This window comes from Dermacentor andersoni, chromosome 2 (assembly GCF_023375885.2).
Source record: "Dermacentor andersoni chromosome 2, qqDerAnde1_hic_scaffold, whole genome shotgun sequence".
Classification (NCBI taxonomy): domain Eukaryota; kingdom Metazoa; phylum Arthropoda; class Arachnida; order Ixodida; family Ixodidae; genus Dermacentor; species Dermacentor andersoni.
Genome location: NC_092815.1, coordinates 38,478,733 through 38,501,340, shown reverse-complemented (window position 1 = coordinate 38,501,340; position 22,608 = coordinate 38,478,733). Strand labels below are relative to the sequence as shown.

Genomic DNA, 22,608 nt, shown 5'->3' with positions numbered 1-22,608 from the left:
CGTGGTTTGTTTTTACTGTTCCAGTCTATATTGATGTGTTAGTGAAGAGGCATAAGAGTAGTAATTAGCACATGTGCATAATATTTTTACACACCAATTGCAAACTTGAACGGTGGAGACTGCATGATAAACTACCAGTGTATATCAAGTAATCATTTTTGGCCAAATTTGTCCTGTGTAGACTACACACATGGTGCAGACTGATTTTTTTGAAATTGCAGTAGTTTTGTGGCGATATGACAACCAGTACAAAAGAATAGGTGTGGCAAAACATTTGTGCAAAGCCACATTATTGTGTGTCATTGTGCATTTTTGCTTAAGTGACCCAGTCTAATTAAACTTTCTTGATTCTGACCTCTTCCACTTGCTGTAATTGGATAATGCCCAGAATACACAGCAGAATGGCATATTTTATGTTTCAGAACTTGTACGCATGGACAAACCTTGGTGCCTTGTACCTTCTGGCTGGCAACGTGCAGGTATGTTGAAAAGAAAGTAACTGCATGGAATAACTTAATGTGCATGTTCTAGTCTGTAAGTAACATGCATTCTAATTACTCAATCATGTTTTCATTATTGCCATCCTTATGTGCAGTTGGCGTACCAAGCTTTTGCAAAAGCCCAGTCTATAGAACCAACAGCGATGCGGCCATGGGTGGGGCAGGCATTCATTGCTGAAAAAGTGCAGCATCATGACACTGTCGACCTGTTCAGACACTGCTTGGGACTCGGAAATCACGTGAGTATGAAAGCAGCGAGTACATAGCAGCGACATGTTTACTCATGGACTCCACAGGTTGTGTACCTTTGACAGACATCTCGCATTGTGCCATGCATATATCTGAGACAAATAAGTGAGTGACTTCAACAGGTATCTGTGAGGTGGAAGAAGTTTCAGGATAAGGGAAAATCTTCTTTCTTTCACGAAAATTCTTACACTCTGCAGCTCCCTGCAGAGCTTTATTGCTAATTCAATGTTCTTGCTCATTTGAGTTGTCAGTTAATTCACCCTCGACACACCATCTGCCAGCATACTGCTTACCTGAGTTGGTAGAGTGACACCTTCAGAAATGGAGTGGTAATGGATTCAATTTCTGGGCCATAATGAAGTTTACGCCTGAAGCTTCTTTCTTTTTGGTGAACTCTCATATGAATTTTCTCTGTAGCTTCATGTTGCTTTCAGGTTGATTCACACTTTCCCTTTAACTCGGGGATAAATGTTGTGGCAATGTTACAAAATGGGCAATTGTTTGTTATACAGAAGAAGTAAGCAAGGGATAATGTTTCTGATGATCATCTTCAAATTACAGGACAACACATAGGAAGGTAGTAGCAAGAGACATATTTACCCTTGTTTGTACATTATATCTTGGGAACAGACAGTTTCATTGCTAGTGTGGCTGGACCTTTGCATGACCACTGCTATGTTGGTCTCTCAGCGAAGGTTGTAAGTCTCTTTCTCAGTCACGATGGTTGCATACTGGTTTCTTGCAGAATGCAAGAAATGCTTGTGTGCTTAGATTTAGGTGCACATTAAGAAAAGATATAGTGTTGAAATTTTGCTGGAGCATTGTATTAAAGTGTCCCTCATACCTCATGGGATGTAAAGCGCCATCAATTTGTCAGCCAGTGAATCAGTGCACAGACTTTTGAAGCATACTTTTGATGTCCTTGCTGACTTGAACAGTTTGGCTCAAACAAGATGTGGACACAGTTTGTGGTTTTGAGAACCAGCAGTACAGTTCAGCATTTTTACTACAATGTAACTAACATGGTGAATAAGTGCTTTGATTTCTAATTTTCTTTCAGGGTGATGCAGCTCGCGCCTATGCCAGCTGGCTGTGCAAGGAGTCTGGGCTAACTGTTGCTCAGAAGCATGGCAGGGATACGTTAGTTGTTGCTTCTGATGCTCTTTCACGCACTGTCGGTGAGTGAAAGTTTCTTTGTTAAAGATTTCTGTGAGCAACTGGAATTTTAAAAATAAGTTTGGGCTACTTCTACAGTCAAACCTTGATATAACAAAGTTGCATCTGACATGAAAGTATGTTTGTTATATCTGATATTTATTATAAGCATACATGCAGATACTGGCAGGAAAAAAAATCACAACTGATCTATGCGAAAGAAACGGAAGTGGGGTGCCTCTGACTGGCCAGTAAGGAGTCTCCTGCAATTTTGATGATCTGTGAACATTTGGAAGTTTTGATATGAAGCAGTAAATTACATACGTGAGCACTGCACTGCCGCAAATATGCAACCGTGCGATCCAGTCTGTGGATTGTGTTATGTGGAAGTGTTATTGCATGGGATCAGCACGTTGAAGCTTAGTAATACAGTTGGCTTGCCAACTGCAGTTCACTCTGTTCACGCCGACTTGTTCACTGCCCCCCCCCCCCCCCCCCATACAGATTACAGTTTGGACATTTCCACACATGCACATGAAGAATGCGACTCGCTTGGTAAAAGCAGCTTTAATGTGAAAGCAAAATCCTCTGAATATTTAGCAAATAGTATAATGAATCCCTGGCTCCGGACAGGCCGCCATTGGAATCTGAACCTGGCAACGTTTAACGTTAGAACGTTGTCTAGTGAGGCGAGTCTAGCAATGTTATTGGAGGAATTAGAGGGTAGTAAATGGGATATAATAGGGCTCAGTGAGGTTAGGAGGACAAAAGAAGCATATACAGTGCTAAAAAGCAGGCACGTCCTGTGCTACCGGGGCTTAGCGGAGAGACGAGAACTAGGAGTCGGATTCCTGATTAATAAGAATATAGCTGGTAATATACAGGAATTCTATAGCATTAACGAGAGGGTGGCAGGTCTTGTTGTGAAACTTAATAAGAGGTACAAATTGAAGGTCGTACAGGTCTACGCCCCTACATCCACTCATGATGACCAGGAAGTCGAAAGCTTCTATGAAAACGTGGAATCGGCGATGGGTAAAGTCAAAACAAAATACACTGTACTGATGGGCAACTTCAATGCCAGGGTAGGCAAGAAGCAGGCTGGAGACAAGTCAGTGGGGGAATATGGCATAGGCTCTAGGAATAGCAGGGGAGAGTTATTAGTAGAGTTTGCAGAACAGAATAATATGCAGATAATGAATACCTTCTTCCGCAAGCGGGATAGCCGAAAGTGGACGTGGAAGAGCCCGAATGGCGAGACTAAAAATGAAATAGACTTCATACTCTGCGCAAACCCTGGCATCATACAAGATGTGGACATGCTCGGCAAGGTGCACTGCAGTGACCATAGGATGGTAAGAACTCGAATTAGCCTAGACTTGAGGAGGGAACGGAAGAAACTGGTACATAAGAAGCAAATCAATGAGTTAGCGGTAAGAGGGAAACTAGAGGAATTCCGGATCAAGCTATAGAACAGGTATTCGGCATTAACTCAGGAAGAGGACCTTAGTGTTGAAGCAATGAACGACTGTCTTATGGGCATCATTGAGTGTGCAATAGAAGTCGGTGGTAACTCCTTTAGACAGGATACCAGTAAGCTATCGCAGGAGATGAAAGATCTGATCAAGAAACGCCAATGTATGAAAGCCTCTAACCCTACAGCTAGAATAGAACTGGCAGAACTTTCGAAGTTAATCAACAAGCGTAATACAGCTGACATTAGGAACTATAATATGGATAGAATTGAACATGCTCTCAGGAACGGAGGAAGCCTAAAAGCAGTGAAGAAGAAACTAGGAATAGGCAAGAATCAGATGTGTGCATTTAGAGACAAAGCCGGCAATATCATTACTAATATGGATGAGATAGTTCAAGTGGCTGAGGAGTTCTATAGAGATTTATACAGTACCAGTGGCACCCACGATAATAATGGAAGAGAGAATCGTCTAGAGGAATTTGAAATCCCGCAAGTAACACCGGAAGAAGTAAAGAACGCCTTGGGAGCTATGAAAAGGGGGAAGTCAGCTGGGGAGGATCAGGTAACAGCAGATTTGTTGAAGGATGGTGGGCACATTGTTCTAGAAAAACTGGCCACCCTGTATACACAATGCCTCATGCCCTCGAGCGTACCGGAATCTTGGAAGAATGCTAACATAATCCTAATCCATAAGAAAGGGGACGCCAAAGACTTGAAAAATTATAGACCGATCAGCTTACTGTCCGTTGCCTACAAAGTATTTACTAAGGTAATCGCAAATAGAATCAGAAACACCTTAGACGTCTGTCAACCAAAGGACCAGGCAGGATTCCGTAAAGGCTACTCAACAATAGACCATATTCACACTATCAATCAGGTGATAGAGAAATGTGCAGAATATAACCAACCCTTATATATAGCTTGCATTGATTACGAAAAAGTGTTTGATTCGGTCGAAACCTCAGCAGTCATGGAGGCACTACGAAATCAGGGTGTAGACGAGCCATATGTAAAAATACTGAAAGATATCTATAGCGGCTCCACAGCCACCGTAGTCCTCCATAAAGAAAGCAACAAAATCCCAATAAAGAAAGGCGTCAGGCAGGGAGATACGATCTCTCCAATGCTATTCACAGCGTGTTTACAGGAGGCATTCAGAGACCTGGAGTGGGAAGAATTGGGGATAAGAGTTAATGGAGAATACCTTAGTAACTTGCGATTCGCTGATGATATTGCTATTGCTGATGATAGTAACTTAGGGGACCAATTGCAATGCATGCTCACTGACCTGGAGAGGCAAAGCAGAAGGGTGGGTCTAAAAATTAATCTGCAGAAAACTGAAGTAATGTTTAACAGACTCGGAAGAGAACAGCAGCTTACGATAGGTAGCGAGGCACTGGAAGTGGTAAGGGAATACATCTACTTAGGGCAGGTAGTGACCATGGATCCGGATCATGAGACTGAAATAATCAGAAGAATAAGAATGGGCTGGGGTGCGTTTGGCAGGCATTCTCAAATCATGAACAGCAGCTTGCCACTACCCCTCAAGAGAAAAGTATATAACAGCTGTGTCATACCAGTACTCACGTATGGGGCAGAAACCTGGAGGCTTACGAAAAGGGTTCTACTTACATTGAGGACGACGCAACGAGCTATGGAAAGACGAATGATTGGTATAACGTTAAGGGACAAGAAAAGAGCAGATTGGGTGAGGGAACAAATGCGAGTTAATGATATCTTAGTTGAAATCAAGAAAAAGAAATGGGTATGGGCAGGACACGTAATGAGGAGGGAAGATAACCGATGGTCATTAAGAGTTACGGAATGGATTCCAAGGGAAGGAAAGCGTAGCAGAGGGCGGCAGAAAGTTAGGTGGGCGGATGAGATTAAGAAGTTTGCAGGGACAACATGGCCACAATTAGTACATGACCGGGGTAGTTGGAGAAGTATGGGAGAGGCCTTTGCCCTGGAGTGGGCGTAACCAGGCTGATGATGATGATGATGATGATGATGATGATGATGAAATGGCTATGGAAGAAAACAAAGGACAAATGAGCTATGGAATCGGTGTCGTTTAGAATTTTTTTACGGAAAAAAAGAAAGCATAACACAGCCTCAGGGCTTCCAAGACAAGCCACTTGACATGCTGCGACATTCTCAGAGATCAGGCTAAATATAATAGCCATTTGTTGCATTCGAGTTATTTCTATGTTCAAATTTTTAAAATTTGATTGGTGAATTGCATTATGTCATGAATTTGCTTATTTTAATTTGTGCAGATAATCATTTTATTTTCTTGAACCAGGCTACTAGTCCAATCCAGCTGTGCACTTTTGTAAGCACTCATGCAGTGTCTGTTTCATAAATATCATAACATGGAAATGCAGACATTATTACTTGTTTACATACTTTGTGGACATTGAGCAGATAAAGTCTGCATGACCTTTTGCCAACCACTGTCGATGCATGTTTACATGCGGATTTGTTATAGCTCTGGAAGGAGCTTTGGATCCCGCAGCACTCAACATGTTGGGTATACTACTAGAACGCCAAGGACTACTGAGAAGTGCCAGGGATGCTTACAAAAGGTATTGTTATTATTATTGTTGTTGTTATTAGTTTGTTTTTTATATGAAAGAAGCTTAGTCACCATAATCTTTTTCTCTGTGCTAATTTGTTCAGAGGTCTGTTTCACTTCCTTGTGCCTAGAATGAGCTTTACTTTTGAGCAAGGAATTTCCCACAAAGGCTGTGAGGGATGGGTCAGATTAATTGGCATGCGTTCTGCTGCTGGGTTTGAATTGGCACAGTTACAGTTGCATTGACCTCTCGGAAGCGTTTGATGTTGAATGAGAGCATTGAAACGTTTTGCTTTTGATACAGTCGACTTTCATTAATTCTACGCTGGCGGGGCTGGCGAAATTGATCGAATAATCTTGCTGGTCGAATTAAGCAAGATGTAGAAAAATGGCCAAAACACACTGCTGATTCATTTGGTACTATTTGCCTGTGTCTAACACGCACTTAAGTCAAACGCGCGCCCACTTTCGATGTATCTAATATAGAAAACTAACGTCGAAATTAGATTACATCTCCTAAGCAAAGTAGAAATCTAATGCGTACCAGATTTTTTAGAATGGCGCCCGGTTTTTTAAAGTCAGCTTCCCCGCATGATTTCTTGTAGTTAGCTTTGCCGCATTACAGTTATGTTATGCAGTAAAGCGTGTAAACGCCACGAAGACGGGTTTCGTATTCGATTGCATTGTGCAGGCAATTCTCGCCCAGTTTTCTTCGAAAACAAAAGATGCGCATTATTATCGGGTAAATACCGTAATCAGACGTTGTGAGGTACCGTTATTGTGTTCAACGCATTCACTGTTCCCTAAGCTCTGCCAAGACATATGCTGCCACATACATCTGGAACTTGCAATGAATTTTTTATTCAGGCATGCAATAAGAAACAGTAACAGTTATCTAATGTTTTTAATTTTTAATCGGTGCTTGAGGTTTGCTTAAAAATGCTCTTTGCTTACTTCACAAGTGCCCTTTTGTGAGAAAAGCTGTTATTACAATCCATTCTTTTTTTTTGCCAGTCTTTATTGATTTCGAATCATGTGCATGGACATCATTTGTATCGCTTGGTATGTGACACCTATTGTTAAGAGCATAAGTGCATTGATGGGCCGACATTTAATGACAATGGCTCTATTCTCATAAGATCACTTTCATGTGATCCTTCATGCTAGTACAGCTCTCAGCATGTAGTTTCAGGTTCAGTTCTGGGCCTAGGCTTGGTAAGAGATTGGTGGGAGGGTAATTAGAGAATGAAAATGCCTGTATACTGTGATTTTGGTCCACATTAACCTATGCATAAACCAGTCCATATGTAAAGAACATGTCTAGGAGAAACTGCATAAACATAGAGGTACTGCTCTTAGTATTTTGAGATTGTTGTTTCATGGCCATTTTTGTTGCATTGTAGAGTTGCCAGTTAAGGAGCAAAACACTCCTAGTGGTGATAAATGACCCATGGCTCATCAATGTGGCATTTCATTGATCTTCCAGCTTTGTGATGCTAAACCCCATTCACGCATTTGCTCCTGCTGGTTTATCCACTTCATGCTTACACAAAATACTATCGTTGAAAGTGTAATTGGTTTGAGAAGGATTTCAAGTGTTTTTAACATACAAATGCCAACCGTATGCTATTACCTCCTAGATTTGCACTACCTTACTTTCTCTGCCATTGCTTTAGGGCACTGATGCTACCTGGCCAAGCCGATGAGAATGTAAATTGCATTCGTGTGAACCTGGCACGTGTGTTATGGTGAGTAACAATATTGTGCTTTTTAATGATCTCAAAAAATGACATTTGTCCATACATTCCAGCAAAAAAAAAAAATTGTCTGTGAGATTTGCAGTAGGTTGTCCATTGTTACGGAAAAAGTCTAGTTTGAATTCAGGCATTCATATAGGCAAATTCTGAAGACTACTGTACAGGTGTCTTCACTGAAAGCAATACTATGAACACATGGACAAGACCTATGAAATTGATGTGCATACTTTATGTGTGAACTAACAAAACCAAGTGCTAAGACTAAAGGGTCACTGGAAGGTGGAGACCTGAATTTACTGTGTTTAATACAGTTGAACCTCGTTATGAAGTCACATCCAACACAAAATACAATAGAATTATATATGTACTGTAGTTGTTACATGCTAATATCATTCAGAAAAATTTTTGATTTACTTTATTATATCCAATGATTCATTTATAGTAAAACCTCATTATATAACAAAGTTGAAGAGGGAGGTGAAATTACTTTGTTATATCTATTACTTTGTTATACTCATTATTGCATGTACTGCAATGTCAGTCTCAATGTGGATTTCAAGGGGATTTCACTTCCCCCATTATATACATTAATTCTTTGTAACCCATTTCATTATAACCAGGTTTGACTGTATCCATTTGTTATATTGAGGTTCGACTGTAATGCTAATGAAATGTTATCCTGTCCTTATTGTGTGCATCCTTTTAATTCGTCTTGTGTACATGTTTTTAGCAGTGCTGGCCAATCATAACTCACAAAAGCTTAAATTTAGATTGAAGGCCTGCATGCTTGCTGCTTTTGCTGCTTCTAGATATCTGCAATAGGCGTCGTAAAGGTTTCGTTCCTGCCTAAAAGAGAAAGGGATACTTGAGTGATATTAGATTGAATACTAACCAGTTGTTTTTCTTAAAAGCCTATGGCTTTGTGCTGGTGCCTACGATGGAGTTAACATGCTGTAAAGTGAAGGAAAAAGATTTATAGGCAGTAAAATTTATGATTGCCACAACTTTTGGGTTACCACTGATGGTAGTCTTACTTTCCTGCTGCAGCTCTCTGGGTTGTTATGAGGAAGCCATTCAGCACTGCCTCCAGACAGGGTCACGCTCACAGGAAGTGCTTTGCCTCCTTGGTTTCTGTTATGGAAAGCTTGGTGAATCTTCTGAAGCCTTGAAAGGTGCAAAGAATTAAATTTTTCTTGTTTGTCACGTTTCTATTTTATGCATGTTGGCATGTGGGTCTGTAATGCACAAGTTTAATTGTGACTGCATAACTGATATGTGCAGTCAGAGTTTTGTTTAATAAGATGTATTGAAATTTTCTTTTTATGTGGGCATTTTATATTAAGCCCTAACGTTACTACAGTGGCACAAAATAAGGAAAGGACCTCAGCATCCATTGACTACTTTATCAATTAATTCATTTCGCATGAACAGCAGTTATGAGTTCTCTTAGCAGACCCATGCAAATTGCCGGTCACAGACTAGTGAAGCTTCCACACATTTATACCACTGAGAATTACACCACCATGATTTTCAAAGTTAGTTTGATCTCACGACACTTACACATGCGTCACGTGATCTCTCCTTGTCTGCTGCCACATTTGAGTGCACCTTACTCCAATTCATGCATTTAAGTAATTACAATTTTATAAACAATTTTTATGCCTACATCAGCTTGTGGAGGGACCCAGCTACATCTTTTCATAGTTTAAGCTTGAAATTGTTGTTCCCCTGTTTACAGCAATAATTTAAAAATTATTTTCACCGTTCTATAGGGTGTCTTAGTGGCCTCTGCAGCACTTTCTTAAATTCTTGTCTCTCCTAACACGTTTCTTTGGACTAGTTAGTTCAACAATACAAGTATGTTATGCAAAAAAGAGGTGAGGCGTGCAGACAGGACACAAGAGTAGAGAAGTGGACAACACGAACGCCAACTATCAACTGACGGGAGCACTGAGGTGAAACAAGAAAGAAGACACAAAACTCATCTGTGCAAGCTCAGGAATGGTATCACCACGTGTCAGTCGGGTACATGTGCCGGTCTACGTGAGAGATAACTGTTAAGGCACTTAATCTCTTCCTTATGTAAGTAATCGAAGCCTGACTCACGCACGCACTTCCACCATTCTAGATATGCCATGCCTCTACCATAAGTCGCGTATCTTCATTCTTATGTCTGTACAATATCGCGCATTCATCTAACTCTGGCGTGCAGTTACAATCTTGGCAATGTAGGGAAAGATTAGAAGGCGATCCACCGGTTAACGACTTTTTATGTTCCATTAGCCCCTGATTGATACCCCGTCCCGTTTGCCCTACGTAGAACTGACCACAGTTAAGAGGAGTTTTATAAACCACACCCATACGACAGTCAGTAAAACTGTTGTTCTTATTGCGCTTCACTGGACAAATATCTGTTCTTTTCTTGCCTTTTACCTGCTCCTTTTTCCTCTGTACGGCAGCGCATATCTTACCTAGCTTATTGGGAGCAGTGAAAGCAACATTAACATCATATCTACTTGCAACTTTTTTAAGCTGGTGCGACACTGAATGAATGTACGGAATAGCCACTACTCTTCCAAAAGGACTTCTTCTTGGGCAAGTTGGTGCTTAGATTTCCTAGGTATACTTTGTGGCGCAAGATACATTTCTTGAAAAGGGACAGAAGATAGGGAGACAGTGAAGCGCCAATGTCTCCCTTTCTTCTGTCCCTTTTCAAGAAATGTATTTTGCGCCACAAAGTATACCTAGAAAACCACTACTCTTGTTTTGCTATTACTGCTTTCTGTAATCGCGTCCACCCCCTCGAAACCGACTTCTTTAGGCGCTCAGCCACAGTGGCCACTGCTACACTAAGATAACCTGCTTCTAATAGGCGCTGGACCTGCGCATTAAAACTGGCGCTCATTTTGTGCATGCAGCATCTGGTGAGAGAAGACTTAAGGCACGGCATGGCGATTCCGTTTTTTACTACTTTGGAATGCTTGGATTGCAAGTTTAGCAACGGCTTCAAAGATCTTGGGGAGTACTGCCAACAAACGTGATTTTGTTCGAAGACCAAGGAAATGTCAAGAAACTGAATTACGCGTCGCTGAGGAAATTCCTTGGTAAACATTAATCCTCCTCCATGAAGTTTAAATTGCTCACTTACTGAGGTAGCAGCGGAATCGAATTCTTCCCTATTGCAGAAAATCAGGTAATCATCAACGTAATGAAATATCTTGATAACGCTATCACCTAAGGCGTTCTCTAAGCAACTGTCAACCTTACTCGGGTAAATATTGCTAAGAATAGGGGCAACCTTTGAGCCACTACAAATGCCTGATTTCTGCAGAAAAACGCCATCTCTCCACCCAATCAGCGTCGACTTCAAGTACATTGAAAGAATTTCTAGAAAAGCTCTCGTGCAAACACCGCATCTGTCAATAAAAGCCGACTGTTTCACTTGGTCTTTAATGCATTCATTTATGGAATTTAGCAACCCATCATGCGGCAAGGAATAATACAGGTCTTCGATATCCATACTAAAAGCTGTACAATAACCAGGATTTTCCTCTCTCCAATACTGAACTAGTGCTTGAGAATTACGCAAGCAAAAGGGGTCTGAAAAAACTAGTGAAGCTAAGCAGTTCTGTAGGTAACTAGCGAAACAGACCTGCCACATCCCTTTCTCTGGCACTATAGCACGAAAAGGAATTTCTTGCTTATGGGCCTTTGCCGATAAAAATAGTTCTAAGGTAAGGGATTTTGCTTTCTTGACATTAGCGACAACCCTATCAAGATTATGTCTTGTCAGGAGGTCAACCACACGTTGCTTAACTGCCAAAGGCTTGAGTTTTACTGGCTGTAAATTCTTTTCTATGGCTGAAATCGCTTTTTCTGAGAACACGTCATCTGGCATAATTACGAAATAACCTTCCTTCTCAGATATTACTGGTCTAAGTTTATGCTCCACAAGGTAATTAAATAACGGTCGGTGAGGGTCTGACGTTTTAAAATGAGAATTTGATTGTTTAATGCTAGCAATACAATCTGAAATACTGCGCGAGCGTTCTTCTTCTGGGACGACCCTGGTTATGCAGTGCGGTATGCTTAAAACGTCAACGGGTCTCATGTTAGGCTTAAAACAGTGCTTTGGACCTAAAGGAAGGGTTTTTCTATGGGTATAACTTACGATGGCGTCTCCAAGAACCAGTTCGTTGTCCACTTCTCTACTCTTGTGTCCTGTCTGCACGCCTCACCTCTTTTTTGCATAATGAATCCTTACCAACTAGCTCAGCTTTCTGTCGTTCTAAAATACAAGTACGTATTGTGCAAGCAGACGAAGACAGAGCAAGGAACGTGGTAGGGTGATGCTCTGTCCTGTCTTCTTCCTTAGGTACTTGCATTGTCTCTTCTAATTTGCCTCGTGCAATTGTAAATTTCACCATAGATTCCTTGACATGTGCCCGGTGTCCTTGCAAATATGGCTGTTGTTTTAGTCTCTCTGTGATCTCTGCAATGTACTCCACTTAGCACACATGTAACAATTTATTGTGACTCTCCGATCTCCCCCACATCTTTGTGACTTCTCCATTATTGTTTGCAAAGCACCCATTCAGTTCTTTCAAGGTTTCATTCCAAACTGACTTTTCGTTATGTTACAGTAATCATTCAAACATCCCAATGAGCATCATTGCAGTTAGCGAGGCTTTGATAATTTCTTTTGACTTTAGCAATGAACTTGGGTCTTCGCAATTTCAATTTCATAGTCACAAACTTCATATTCCTGCAAACTGTCGTCTTGATGTGCCTTTCAGTGCTTCAGCACAGTCACAAAAGCCTGATAAATAAATAAATGAAACAAACATTATTGGCCTGCTTCCTAAGTCTTAACTGCTGTTTTTGTAATAGTTGGCTATAATGATGAAGAGTATTGGGGAAATGGTACGTACATATTGGGCACACAATACGGCCAAACTAGCCCAGCTTCTAAAAACGCTGCCTTCTTAGAGCAACATATGCTAATGGGTAGTTGGTGTTGCAAGAAAAAGAAAGTAAAAAGGGAATAATTAATCTTATGTTAATCTCGTGTTCTGTGGCCATTGTCTGCTCTTGGCCAATTGCTAGAAAAGGGATGTATGGGCCAGGATTGACCTGCACAAAGTCTGTCAGTGGTTTTGTGAGATTCTGTATAATACATCTAGTAAACAGAAATCAACAGGATGAGGGAAAAGTATGCAAAGCACAAATTGGCTGAGTTTTCATCAGAAGGCTTTTTAAGCACTGATGTGTGTTTTTATGCTTGCAGTGTATGAGGAAGCTCTATCAAAAAGTCAACTCCAGAACAAGGGAGGAGTGGAGCTAGGCATGGCCATGGTCACATTGAAGGCTTCTGGTGCAGCAGCTGCTAAGGATTTCCTCCAAAACAGGTCTCAGGTTCTTATATAATGTATGCTTTTCTTTCTTTCTTTCTTTCTTTCTTTCTTTCTTTCTTTCTTTCTTTCTTGAAACCAATGTGTAGCATAAGCTCTTCATCGCTTTGTGTTGGTGGAGTATTGCACAACAAAGGCGAACAAGACGAAGCAAGCGGACAAACCTTTCTTGCATGCTTGACACTTTGTTGTTTGATTTTCCGTTGGTTTCACAGTATTCACAACCACTTGATTGCACACATAGTGTTTCGCTTGTGTAGTGTGCAGATTGCATGTGCACGTAAGTTGGATGCCTGAAGTTTAGTCGCCCATTTGTTATAAGGGCTTAGTTGAGTAAAAGGGGTCTTATGAGGAAGGTATAACCAACTCTGGTTTTCATACTAAAATACATCTAAAGTGCAGAAACACTCTCATGCTGGACTGACTTGAATGAAATTTGTTGCAGTTGTTGTTCCATTCAATTGTAGTGGCTGTAGCATACAGAATCTTGATTTAGCATCTCATAATTTTGCACCTCATCATCACGATTCTGTAAACTGCGCCTGTTAGAGTACCTTCAGTGGACAAAATTGACATATAAGTTTAGAGCTTATGTGAAATAATTACAATGCTTGCGAGGGTTCTACAAAAGTTATACTCACAAATCAGTGATATATTTCAAAGTGGTGTACAATACACTAATTGTGCCTGCTTTAGATGTTTTTTAACAGCTTACAGAATTGTGATGTTATTTTTACTGAGTCACAGAACTGAAAAATTCATTCTGTCAACTTCCATTAATTCGACCTTGATAAGACCGTTGAAAGTGATTGAATTGTACAGCGGGTCAAGTTAAACAAGATGCAGAGAAACGCCAAAGCACACTGTTGTTTCATTTGACAGTATTTACCCCATACTAACATGCCCTAATCAAATGCAGGTGCCAAAAAGTAGGTGCCACTTTCAGTGTGTTAAGGCAGGAAACTAATGTAGAAATGACATTAAACCACCTAAACAAAGTAGAAATTTAATATGCATCCAATTTTTTAGCAAGAAAAATTGCTAAAGGTCTAAGAGGTCTAATTTGTGTTGCACAATGGCAGCTGGTTTTCTAGTCAGCTTCGCCGCACGATTCTAAAAGTCAGCTTCGCCGCAATGCACCATGTTATGCGGTAAAGCATATGAACGTCCTGAGGCTGTTTCGATTTTATATCTGATTGCATTGTGCAGGCAATTTTCGGCCCAAATATATATTTTTTTTAAATGTGCATATTAGAATAGGGTAAATACCATAATCAGACATTGTAAGCTACAGTTACTGCGCGAAAATCCTCCTAGGCCAGGCCAAAAATATGCGTTTTCGGCAGGACATTTCTTTTTTACATGTTTTCAATCCATTAATTGTCTCCTAAGCTCTGCCGAGACATACACCGCCACTAAAGGGATCACTGTTAGGGTCACCATAATGGTTAGGTGCATGCGTGCTGACTGGACAAGTTTGAATTATATGGCGAAGGCTAATTTTAGGATCTAAATAACGGAACTTTGGTCCCACAGAAATGCATGGGCGCCTGCTGGGACCTTCATTCAGGATTGAAGTAGCTGAAAAATCGAAGTAACCAAAGTCGCATTAGTGGAAGTCTATTGTACTTGACATTTTTTGAATTTTTGTTTAAAAATAATCAATGTCCTAAATAAAAAATCTGTTGGCTACAGTCACTACACTTTATATTTCTTTAAATGCAGCAAACCTCATCAAATTCAATGCAGTGGATGCCAAGAGAAATGTTTTCTCTGTCCTCATGTACTTAGATAGGAGATACAAAGCTAAATCTTCCTCTTATTTATTAACTTCACAGTCTCTTCAGCCCATTTTATACAGGAAGCATTCACGAACAAATGTGTAAAAATACCTATGCAACATAAGCATACAAAACCCAGTGTTAATGATCATTACATGCAAGCAAGTACATAGCGCTTCATATTGCTAAAACTGATGAGCAGTCAGCAGTCACCACAAGCAACTAATAGGCAATAAAAAAGACAATGCATGGGGTGCTCAAGTAATTTCGAGGTATTTTAGCATGCTAAACTATGGCATTAAAATCGTGGTACAAGTAGTGTGCTATTGCAATAAGTGCCAGGAGGATAACACATGCAGTTGCAATTTGTGACAAATACAATATGAGGTGGTACTTTTGTTCGCAGGTTAGGTGGCATGCCACAGTCTCGTGAGTCTTTGGAGGCTCTCTTCTGCCTGTCCTTGCTTGCCGGGGACAATCGTGCCTGCCACAGTTCCATTCAGAAGCTCATGATGTTGAGTAAGAGTGGCACAGCACTTCACGAGAGGACAGCATCACTGCTCTGCTGCCAGCAGTTTATGAAGGTAAGCCCCTTGATACTGTCATATTACTATAAAGCTGCGACTTTGCGAAGCTGATCTGTCTTCTTTTAGATGTTGTTGGTGAGGGGAACAAAACACAGCAGAAACTTGTTTGTACAAATTGCCAAGGATCACATATTTTTGTTTGAATTATATGAAATTTAATAAAATGTAAGAACAAGATTATTGATTATCTGCCATATATGCATAGGCACAAGGTCGCAATTCTAACAGCAGTATGGACAATGCAGTACAGCCTTTACAGCCAGCAGTAAAACCAAGCAAAGAAAACTTCGCTTTAAAATGTGGAGTTCCTTTTGCAGTACAATAAAACTTCATTATAACAAAGTTTAAGGGGGAACTGACATTAGTTTGTTATATACATTATTGCCCTTTAGTGCACTATATGTCCAATGGGGTGCACAACTTTAAAGGCGATGCTAAATGAGCACCATGTTTCGCTCTGGCGGCATCACATTACGGTATCGCTCACCAGTTCGATTTCATTTCACTTTCCACTCACTGTCTTAAGACACTGCGCAGTAGGAAAACGATGAAGCATGTCTCGTTGCAGCAATCATTCTTGCTGAATAGACTCTTGCCCTGTCCAAAGAAGCTGCTGACACAGGCCAGGCCTAATTTGAGCAGAGCAAATGTAACCTAGCTGAAGTTGCAAAAACAACAATGGGCATCTCGTATTCATGCAACACTTCACATTATGTAGACGTCAACTACAGTTGAGTCTACCAAATTTTTATTTTGTGACTTCATGTCGTACTTATTCCCAGTTAATACAGTCGAATCAACTTATAACGATACCGGTTTTAGCAATATATCGGTTATAACAATGAAAAGCTGCTGTACCGCCAACTTTTGTATGTTTTCCATGGTGAAATAACCCGCTTGCTACAATGCCTCGATGCCGCGTTATCGGTTATAACGATGAAGTTTGGCTGCTGGGTGTGCGAGCCGAAAGGTAGTGAAATGCAAAGTCCTTGAAAATAAAAAAATAAAACGAGCAATCCGAGCCACTGCACGATGGGCCGCTGCTCCAACAGCCGCTGCGTGCTCATTTTCTAGCCATGTCCGCGCGCCTCTCTCCCATCGCCCTTCCACCCTTCCGAACACGAATGGGCTGCGCCCAAAGCTCTATGCTCCCCAACCTACAAAACATGAATGGACCGCGCCAACTGCGCTGCTCGCAGGTTGCTCACATGTTGCTCGCTGGCTCTTCATCTAGCGCAGTTCTGCAAACAGCTTAAACGCTTGCATTGGTCTTCATTGTTTGCGTTGACATCGTTCCTGGCCACGCGGTTTCTCGCCACTGAAACGGAATATGGCTGATCTGTCCGCTGATCATTGGCAATTGCAATTGGCAAATGCAATTGGCAAATGCGCTGATCATTGGCAAATGTTGCCGGTGAAAAGAAAGTGCACGGCTGTAGATTTGAAAATTAAGTGCTTCTCCCCAATGAGGTGATCGTCGCGACTGTGCTTTCATCAGATAGCGACGACAGCGATGATGCGGTATGGCAGGCTGCCTTAACGTTGTCCTTACAGGAGGCCCGGCAGATGATTCAGTTGCTCCGGGGCTTCGTTTTCGCAAGGAACCTTCTGCTGCACTATGTGGAGCATCTGGATGCCTTGGAGAAGGATGTCGGCAAGCTTCGTGTAAAGCATGCAAGGCTGAGGGACGTAGGGTTTTCTCATGAAAGCTAGTGAGAAGTACGTGTCAAGATGCTTGTGGCGATCTCACCTCAGCGTTTCTTCTGGATTTCTCAAGCTGACAGGCTGCTGCAGCAGCATTCTCACAATTTTGAAAAGGTCCCCTTTGGGGCCACTAACGCGATGCCTCGGCAGTACTTGTACATGTATATCGCTCGCCACCCATGACACCTCTTTGCAGTTGTTATAGCAGTGGCATTCTTTAACGCCGACAGCTGCAGCTTGTCATGCATGATCAGAGCACCCAGGAAGCAGTTAAACGATCGAACACAATCAGCAGCCAGATGGAAGAGAGTGGCGAGGTGGGGGCACTGGCCTCCTTGCCATTATAGTTTTATCATAACAGCTCTGCCATCCCCTATTTTGATTTTTTCATGCAACCCGGTTATAACAATTATCGGTTATAACAATGGAATTTTCGTGGCACCTGAATAATATTGTTATAAGTGGGTTCGACTGTACATTTATTCTGCATTTTTTGTTCCAAAATGTATGAACGAGGTTATACTGCACATTCCTCCAGTCCATATTACTACATTTTGTCTCCGAAGATTGGAGGCTAGCACCATTCTTTGACTGGATTAATCGCTGCACTTCAGTAACACTGCACAGTGCCTCTTCTGCTCATACTACTTAACGAAACATGCTCAGCACGAGTGGAGACTTATTTCTAAAGCTACAGCTCATGTCAGGTATCACTGAAAAATATTACTTAAGCACAATGCTGAGCAAGCAGCTTTATTCCGAGTCGTTGGGCTCTCCTGTGCTAACTAGGTGGAGTTGAGGAACAGGTTCAAGCTGAGGAAGTCAAGACTCTGACAAAATGTCACTTGGTTGGAAAGTATGATTTAAAAAAAAAAAGGATTCCCTTGAATATTAGGAAATTACTAAAAGCTCGACATCTTGTGCCTCTCACAGAAGCCTTGCTCATTGTGAACAAAGCTCCCGTTATGAACAAGGCTCTGATAATGTAGCCAAGACGAGTTATTAATAACTCCTTCATCTTCGTCAGAATTTGTTTTGTTTTCTTCAAGGTTCAAGTTGAGGTTTATTTGTGAATGCAGAGATGAAGCTGCATATACTGTCATTATGTTACCTACAGCCATCATTTTCCATTGCTTGATTTTATCTATACAGGGTGCTGACACTCGCCAAGCCTGTCGTGTACTCAGTAACGCAGTGCACTTGCACCCAGACAAGGGCTCCTTGTGGTCAGTGTTAACCCAGGCCCTGCTGACGGAAAAGAGACCCAGCGCTTTGTGCTGTGCGTTGGCTGGTCTCATTCTTAGAGAATGCTCTCCACGACACATGGCCATGCTTGTGCTCGCTAGGCTGATGCAAGGAAAGGCCACGGAAGCCCTGAGAGCTGCTCAGAAGATGGTCTTCCTCTACCCTGGTGAGAACTGCTGCCTTTTGACAGCTGTAGTTTTCATTGTGCAGGTCTTTTGTAAGTTCATGCCTCAATTTCTTAAATGAGTGAGCCTGCTATCATGAGATCAAAATAATGAAACATTGGTGATGCTGGTCATACTAGTCTAACATACCACGTAGTCATGGTTGTTTGACCTGAGACAACATGGGAGTGTTCATAGCAACAACTTTGAGAAGTCTTGCTTTCATAATAGCAATGTCTGCTAAGGTGTCATGTCTGTTACTTCCACTGCTTTTCAGACTCTCACTCGGGCTGGGTGCTTCTTGGACTTGCCATAAGCGAATGCCGAGTTGTGGCTGACAAAGCTCTACAGCATGATCGCTTTCTACTTGGTGCCGACGCTTCATGGAAACTTTGGTCCAACCTGGTTCAAGTGCAGTATGCCTGCAACCACCATCGATGGCAAAAAGTGTCAGAGCTGGTGCTTCTAGTAAGTAATGTAGAACCTTTAGAATTCATTTGGCCACTGGAACAACAGTTGTGGTAGGACGAAGGCACTGCAAGAAATGAGCTTGCTGACCAACGTCGCAAAGGATATGATTCTACAAGTACAGCCAGCAGACTGGAAACAGGGTGAAAGGAAGAATGAATTCCATGGACAAAAATGAAGCCTCTTTATGTTTCTAACCTACTGGCTATACTCATGGAATCATGAATCAACTAGCACAGCTTCAAGTTCTTAGTATATGATGTTCTGAGGTCCACATTAGATTGTCATTATTTGTCGTCAGTATGAGGGACCTCTGACAGCTTTGTACTTTGAGCATGCTGCGGTACCAAGTAATTACTGTACAAGTGAGATCTAATGAAAACACAGAAATAAATGCGACACAAAAGAACAAAGAAATGTGCAATAGCATACAACGAATTGAGTGACTAGTCCCAACGCTCATGTCTGCAGCGATGAAATACTAAAGATTATTGCACACACCCAAACAGTCTACATGCCTGTGCAAGATTTTGGTGGAACACTGCGACAAAACAAAAATGCTTATATTCAAATGTTGCACAAGCAAGAGAACCAAGGAGATTCCAAGACATTGCATTCTTTATTGCGACATTGGTCAGTGATCCATGGCATTACCTACTTTTACTATAACATTTATCCCACAAAGTGGCTTTCTATTTTGACCTTCAAAACAGCATGACAAACTCTGATTGACCATTCTTCATGGATGCATGAACTCTGTTATACAATGTATGTAATGTATGAGCAAAATGTCTGAGCCTTTGCTGTGCCAGTGCAGTTTTCTCATGTCTATAAAAAAATGATTCAGGGAGAATCCAGTACATCTGAACAAAACCCTTGAAATAAAATGAACACTTCAGCATGAAATTTAGATTTAGTTAAAATGTGCTATTTGTTAGAGGTTGTTCTTTTGCATCTCACTATATAATCTGAAGAAAGCATCTTTCAGCAACAGTTACTCGGTCAAATAATGTTTTTCTCGCTCTTCTTTTTCTTTCTGCTTAGGTTCTCTGGGGATTTGCAGGCAGCCCATTTGTGTCCAAGTCACTGAATGTGCTGCAGGCAATTTCAGAATTGCTGACAAAATTGACACGTCTGGAGAAGGCCTCTCTGAGTTCTCTTCAAAGTGTAGTTGAGTCCGAAGACATAGCTACTGGATGGCAGGTCAGTGCCTCATATGTTTGCTTGAACATACGAAGAACATGTGCACTAGTTGTTTTGGCGACAACTATGTCGGTTTATTAAAACTGGCATGTTTGATTCACAGTTGCAACTTATGACACTTGCGAACAGATACCGTAGGGTGTCATTGTCATTGGTATAATGTGCTGTGTTCTGGTGCTTGCTTATGAGTTTGCTTAACAAATGCCTATAGAAATGTGAACATTGCAGATGCTCTCGAAGCTGCAGCAGAGAACTGCAGACTTCAGTGGGGCTATTGAGTCACTTGAAAGGGCAAAGAAGTATGACAGGTAAGAGAAGATGATTATTGTAATTTTTTAGTTTTTTCTCAACTTAAACTCAATAGCTTTGCTCTAAGAAGGTATGTTATGCTTATCTACAGTGGGATGCTTGCTTGCTAAAAACCTATACACTAATCTTTTTACTGGCACTACTTTGTCACTGTTCAAAGGATAGAATGTGTACTTGTGATTGACTTTATGCATCTGTTATGTTTTTGTAAAGTAAAACTTCTATATAACAAAGTCAGTAAAATCGGCACTTTACTTTGTTATATCAAAATTTCGCTACATTGAAGTTGTACCTCACATTCAAAGAAGCACAGTCGCCAATTGACTTTTTCTAACATGGAAGGGGCCACAAGAGATGTTCGAACTTATGAGTATTATTGAGTTTTTGGGCAGTCCAAAAAGAAACTAATTTCAATGAAAATAAAAATTTTTCTTTGCATTTGAGAGTCGGCGACTAATGTCGTGGTTTGATGCTGTGTCAATCATTATATACTTACAGTGCATCATGTCATTCGTGCATCATGTTCAAAAGTTCTAGCAAGGTCAATACGGCGTCCAAAAGTTTAGTCGCCGTAATGCATTGGTTCTGTGGAGTAGGTGGCGATGGCCTTGAGTTAAGTCTGATTGAGACCTGACACGGCGTCCAAAATTTTGGTTACTGTTATCTATTTATTCCACAGAAAACCTGTAAATTACTTCTTTCGAACGCATAGCAATGCTGCGGTTAAATAATCGAGCAGCTCTGAAAAACTGGCTGGTTACTTATATCCAAAACCTGTTTCAGGTGCAAGGTGCTTGACTAATGCTCTTTATATTAGCTGTGTGAAAATATTAAATTTTGAATCACCTTTGGCCTTCCCCACCAACTCGCAGGACACGCAATAAGGTTATTTCCTCCTCCTCCTCAATTTCAAAGCAAATTTGAATAGTCAAAACCAAGTGCGAATTGAATCTAATATTTTTTGAATACGAATATTACTCGTTTTGCAAAAACGTCAATTTTTCACCAACCATAGGTATGAAGAGAAAAAAGGTGTTTATTGCAAAGGAAATAACGTACTGAAAAATTATGCTTTGTGGTAAAAGAAATTATTAGTGCAACACTTTTGCTTGATGGTATTGTAACTACAGTCATTTAAGTCATCCCCTTGAGCGTTTTGGACGAGCTCAGCTCGTCAAGGGCAACAGTCGACTTCCGTTAATTCGATCCTGACAGAACCGACTATACTGGTGAAATTATTCGGCAGGTCGAATTAAACTAAACGAAAGAAAACGCCGGAACATGCCATTAATTCACTTGGCAGTATATGTCTTTAAAGTTAGCTTCGCCGCAATACAGTCGTGATAATGCGGTGAAGCATACCAAAAGGGGTAACGTGCCACTGTTATGGAGCATAGTACGTGTCCTTAATTTACGCACGTGCCAACTTCGATCACAGTACGAGCACCAAGACGCCTGCTAAATTTACTGGCAGGCCTTCAGAGTTTTAGATAGACCTCCACTCTTTTGTTGACTTTAAATGTGCCCTTTACTTTCCCAATTTTTTTCATCTTACCACCTTACGTTTTGCTAGCTTTCCCAAAACACAGATTCTTTTTCTCCGCATCTCGGTGCACGGCGCGTGCGCGCGCTTATAATTAAGGAACGCGTACTAAGCCCCGTTAACGGTCTCATATACGAGACACGGACGGCGGGAGAAACGAGAAATCGCCGCGGCAACGCCAGAAACAGCTCTGAATGGTTGCCAGTATGCTTATTAGGCGCTTAGGTGCTCGTACTGTAACTGGATGTGGCGCGTGCGCGTCTGTATAATTAAGAAACGCGTACTGTGTCCCGTGAAAGTGGTCCCTTTGCATTCTTAGTATGCTTCACCGCAACAAATTGCATGTGCTTCACCGCACAACACGGCTGTATTGCGGCGGAGCTGACCAACTTTGATTTATTTAGCGAAGGTCAATTTTGAGATGGAAATAACGTAAGTTTGGGCCCATAGAAACGTATGGGCGCCGGCCGCGATATT

General features: G+C 41.3%; 1 protein-coding gene across 6 annotated transcripts in view; it reads left to right on the top strand.

Moving 5' to 3' along the window:
- LOC126542452 (tetratricopeptide repeat protein 37) overlaps positions 1–22,608 on the top strand; it is an 88,742-nt gene that overhangs the window by 55,341 nt on the left and 10,793 nt on the right. For all 6 annotated transcript variants that reach the window (XM_055077254.2, XM_050189522.3, XM_055077256.2 and 3 more), the window contains 12 exons: positions 423–479; positions 596–739; positions 1,810–1,927; positions 5,873–5,969; positions 7,636–7,707; positions 8,764–8,888; positions 13,004–13,124; positions 15,315–15,492; positions 18,352–18,610; positions 18,886–19,076; positions 20,121–20,279; positions 20,508–20,587. In XM_055077254.2, coding sequence (XP_054933229.2) covers positions 423–479; positions 596–739; positions 1,810–1,927; positions 5,873–5,969; positions 7,636–7,707; positions 8,764–8,888; positions 13,004–13,124; positions 15,315–15,492; positions 18,352–18,610; positions 18,886–19,076; positions 20,121–20,279; positions 20,508–20,587 — 1,601 coding nt within the window. The remainder of the gene's footprint in view (positions 1–422; positions 480–595; positions 740–1,809; positions 1,928–5,872; positions 5,970–7,635; positions 7,708–8,763; positions 8,889–13,003; positions 13,125–15,314; positions 15,493–18,351; positions 18,611–18,885; positions 19,077–20,120; positions 20,280–20,507; positions 20,588–22,608) is intronic.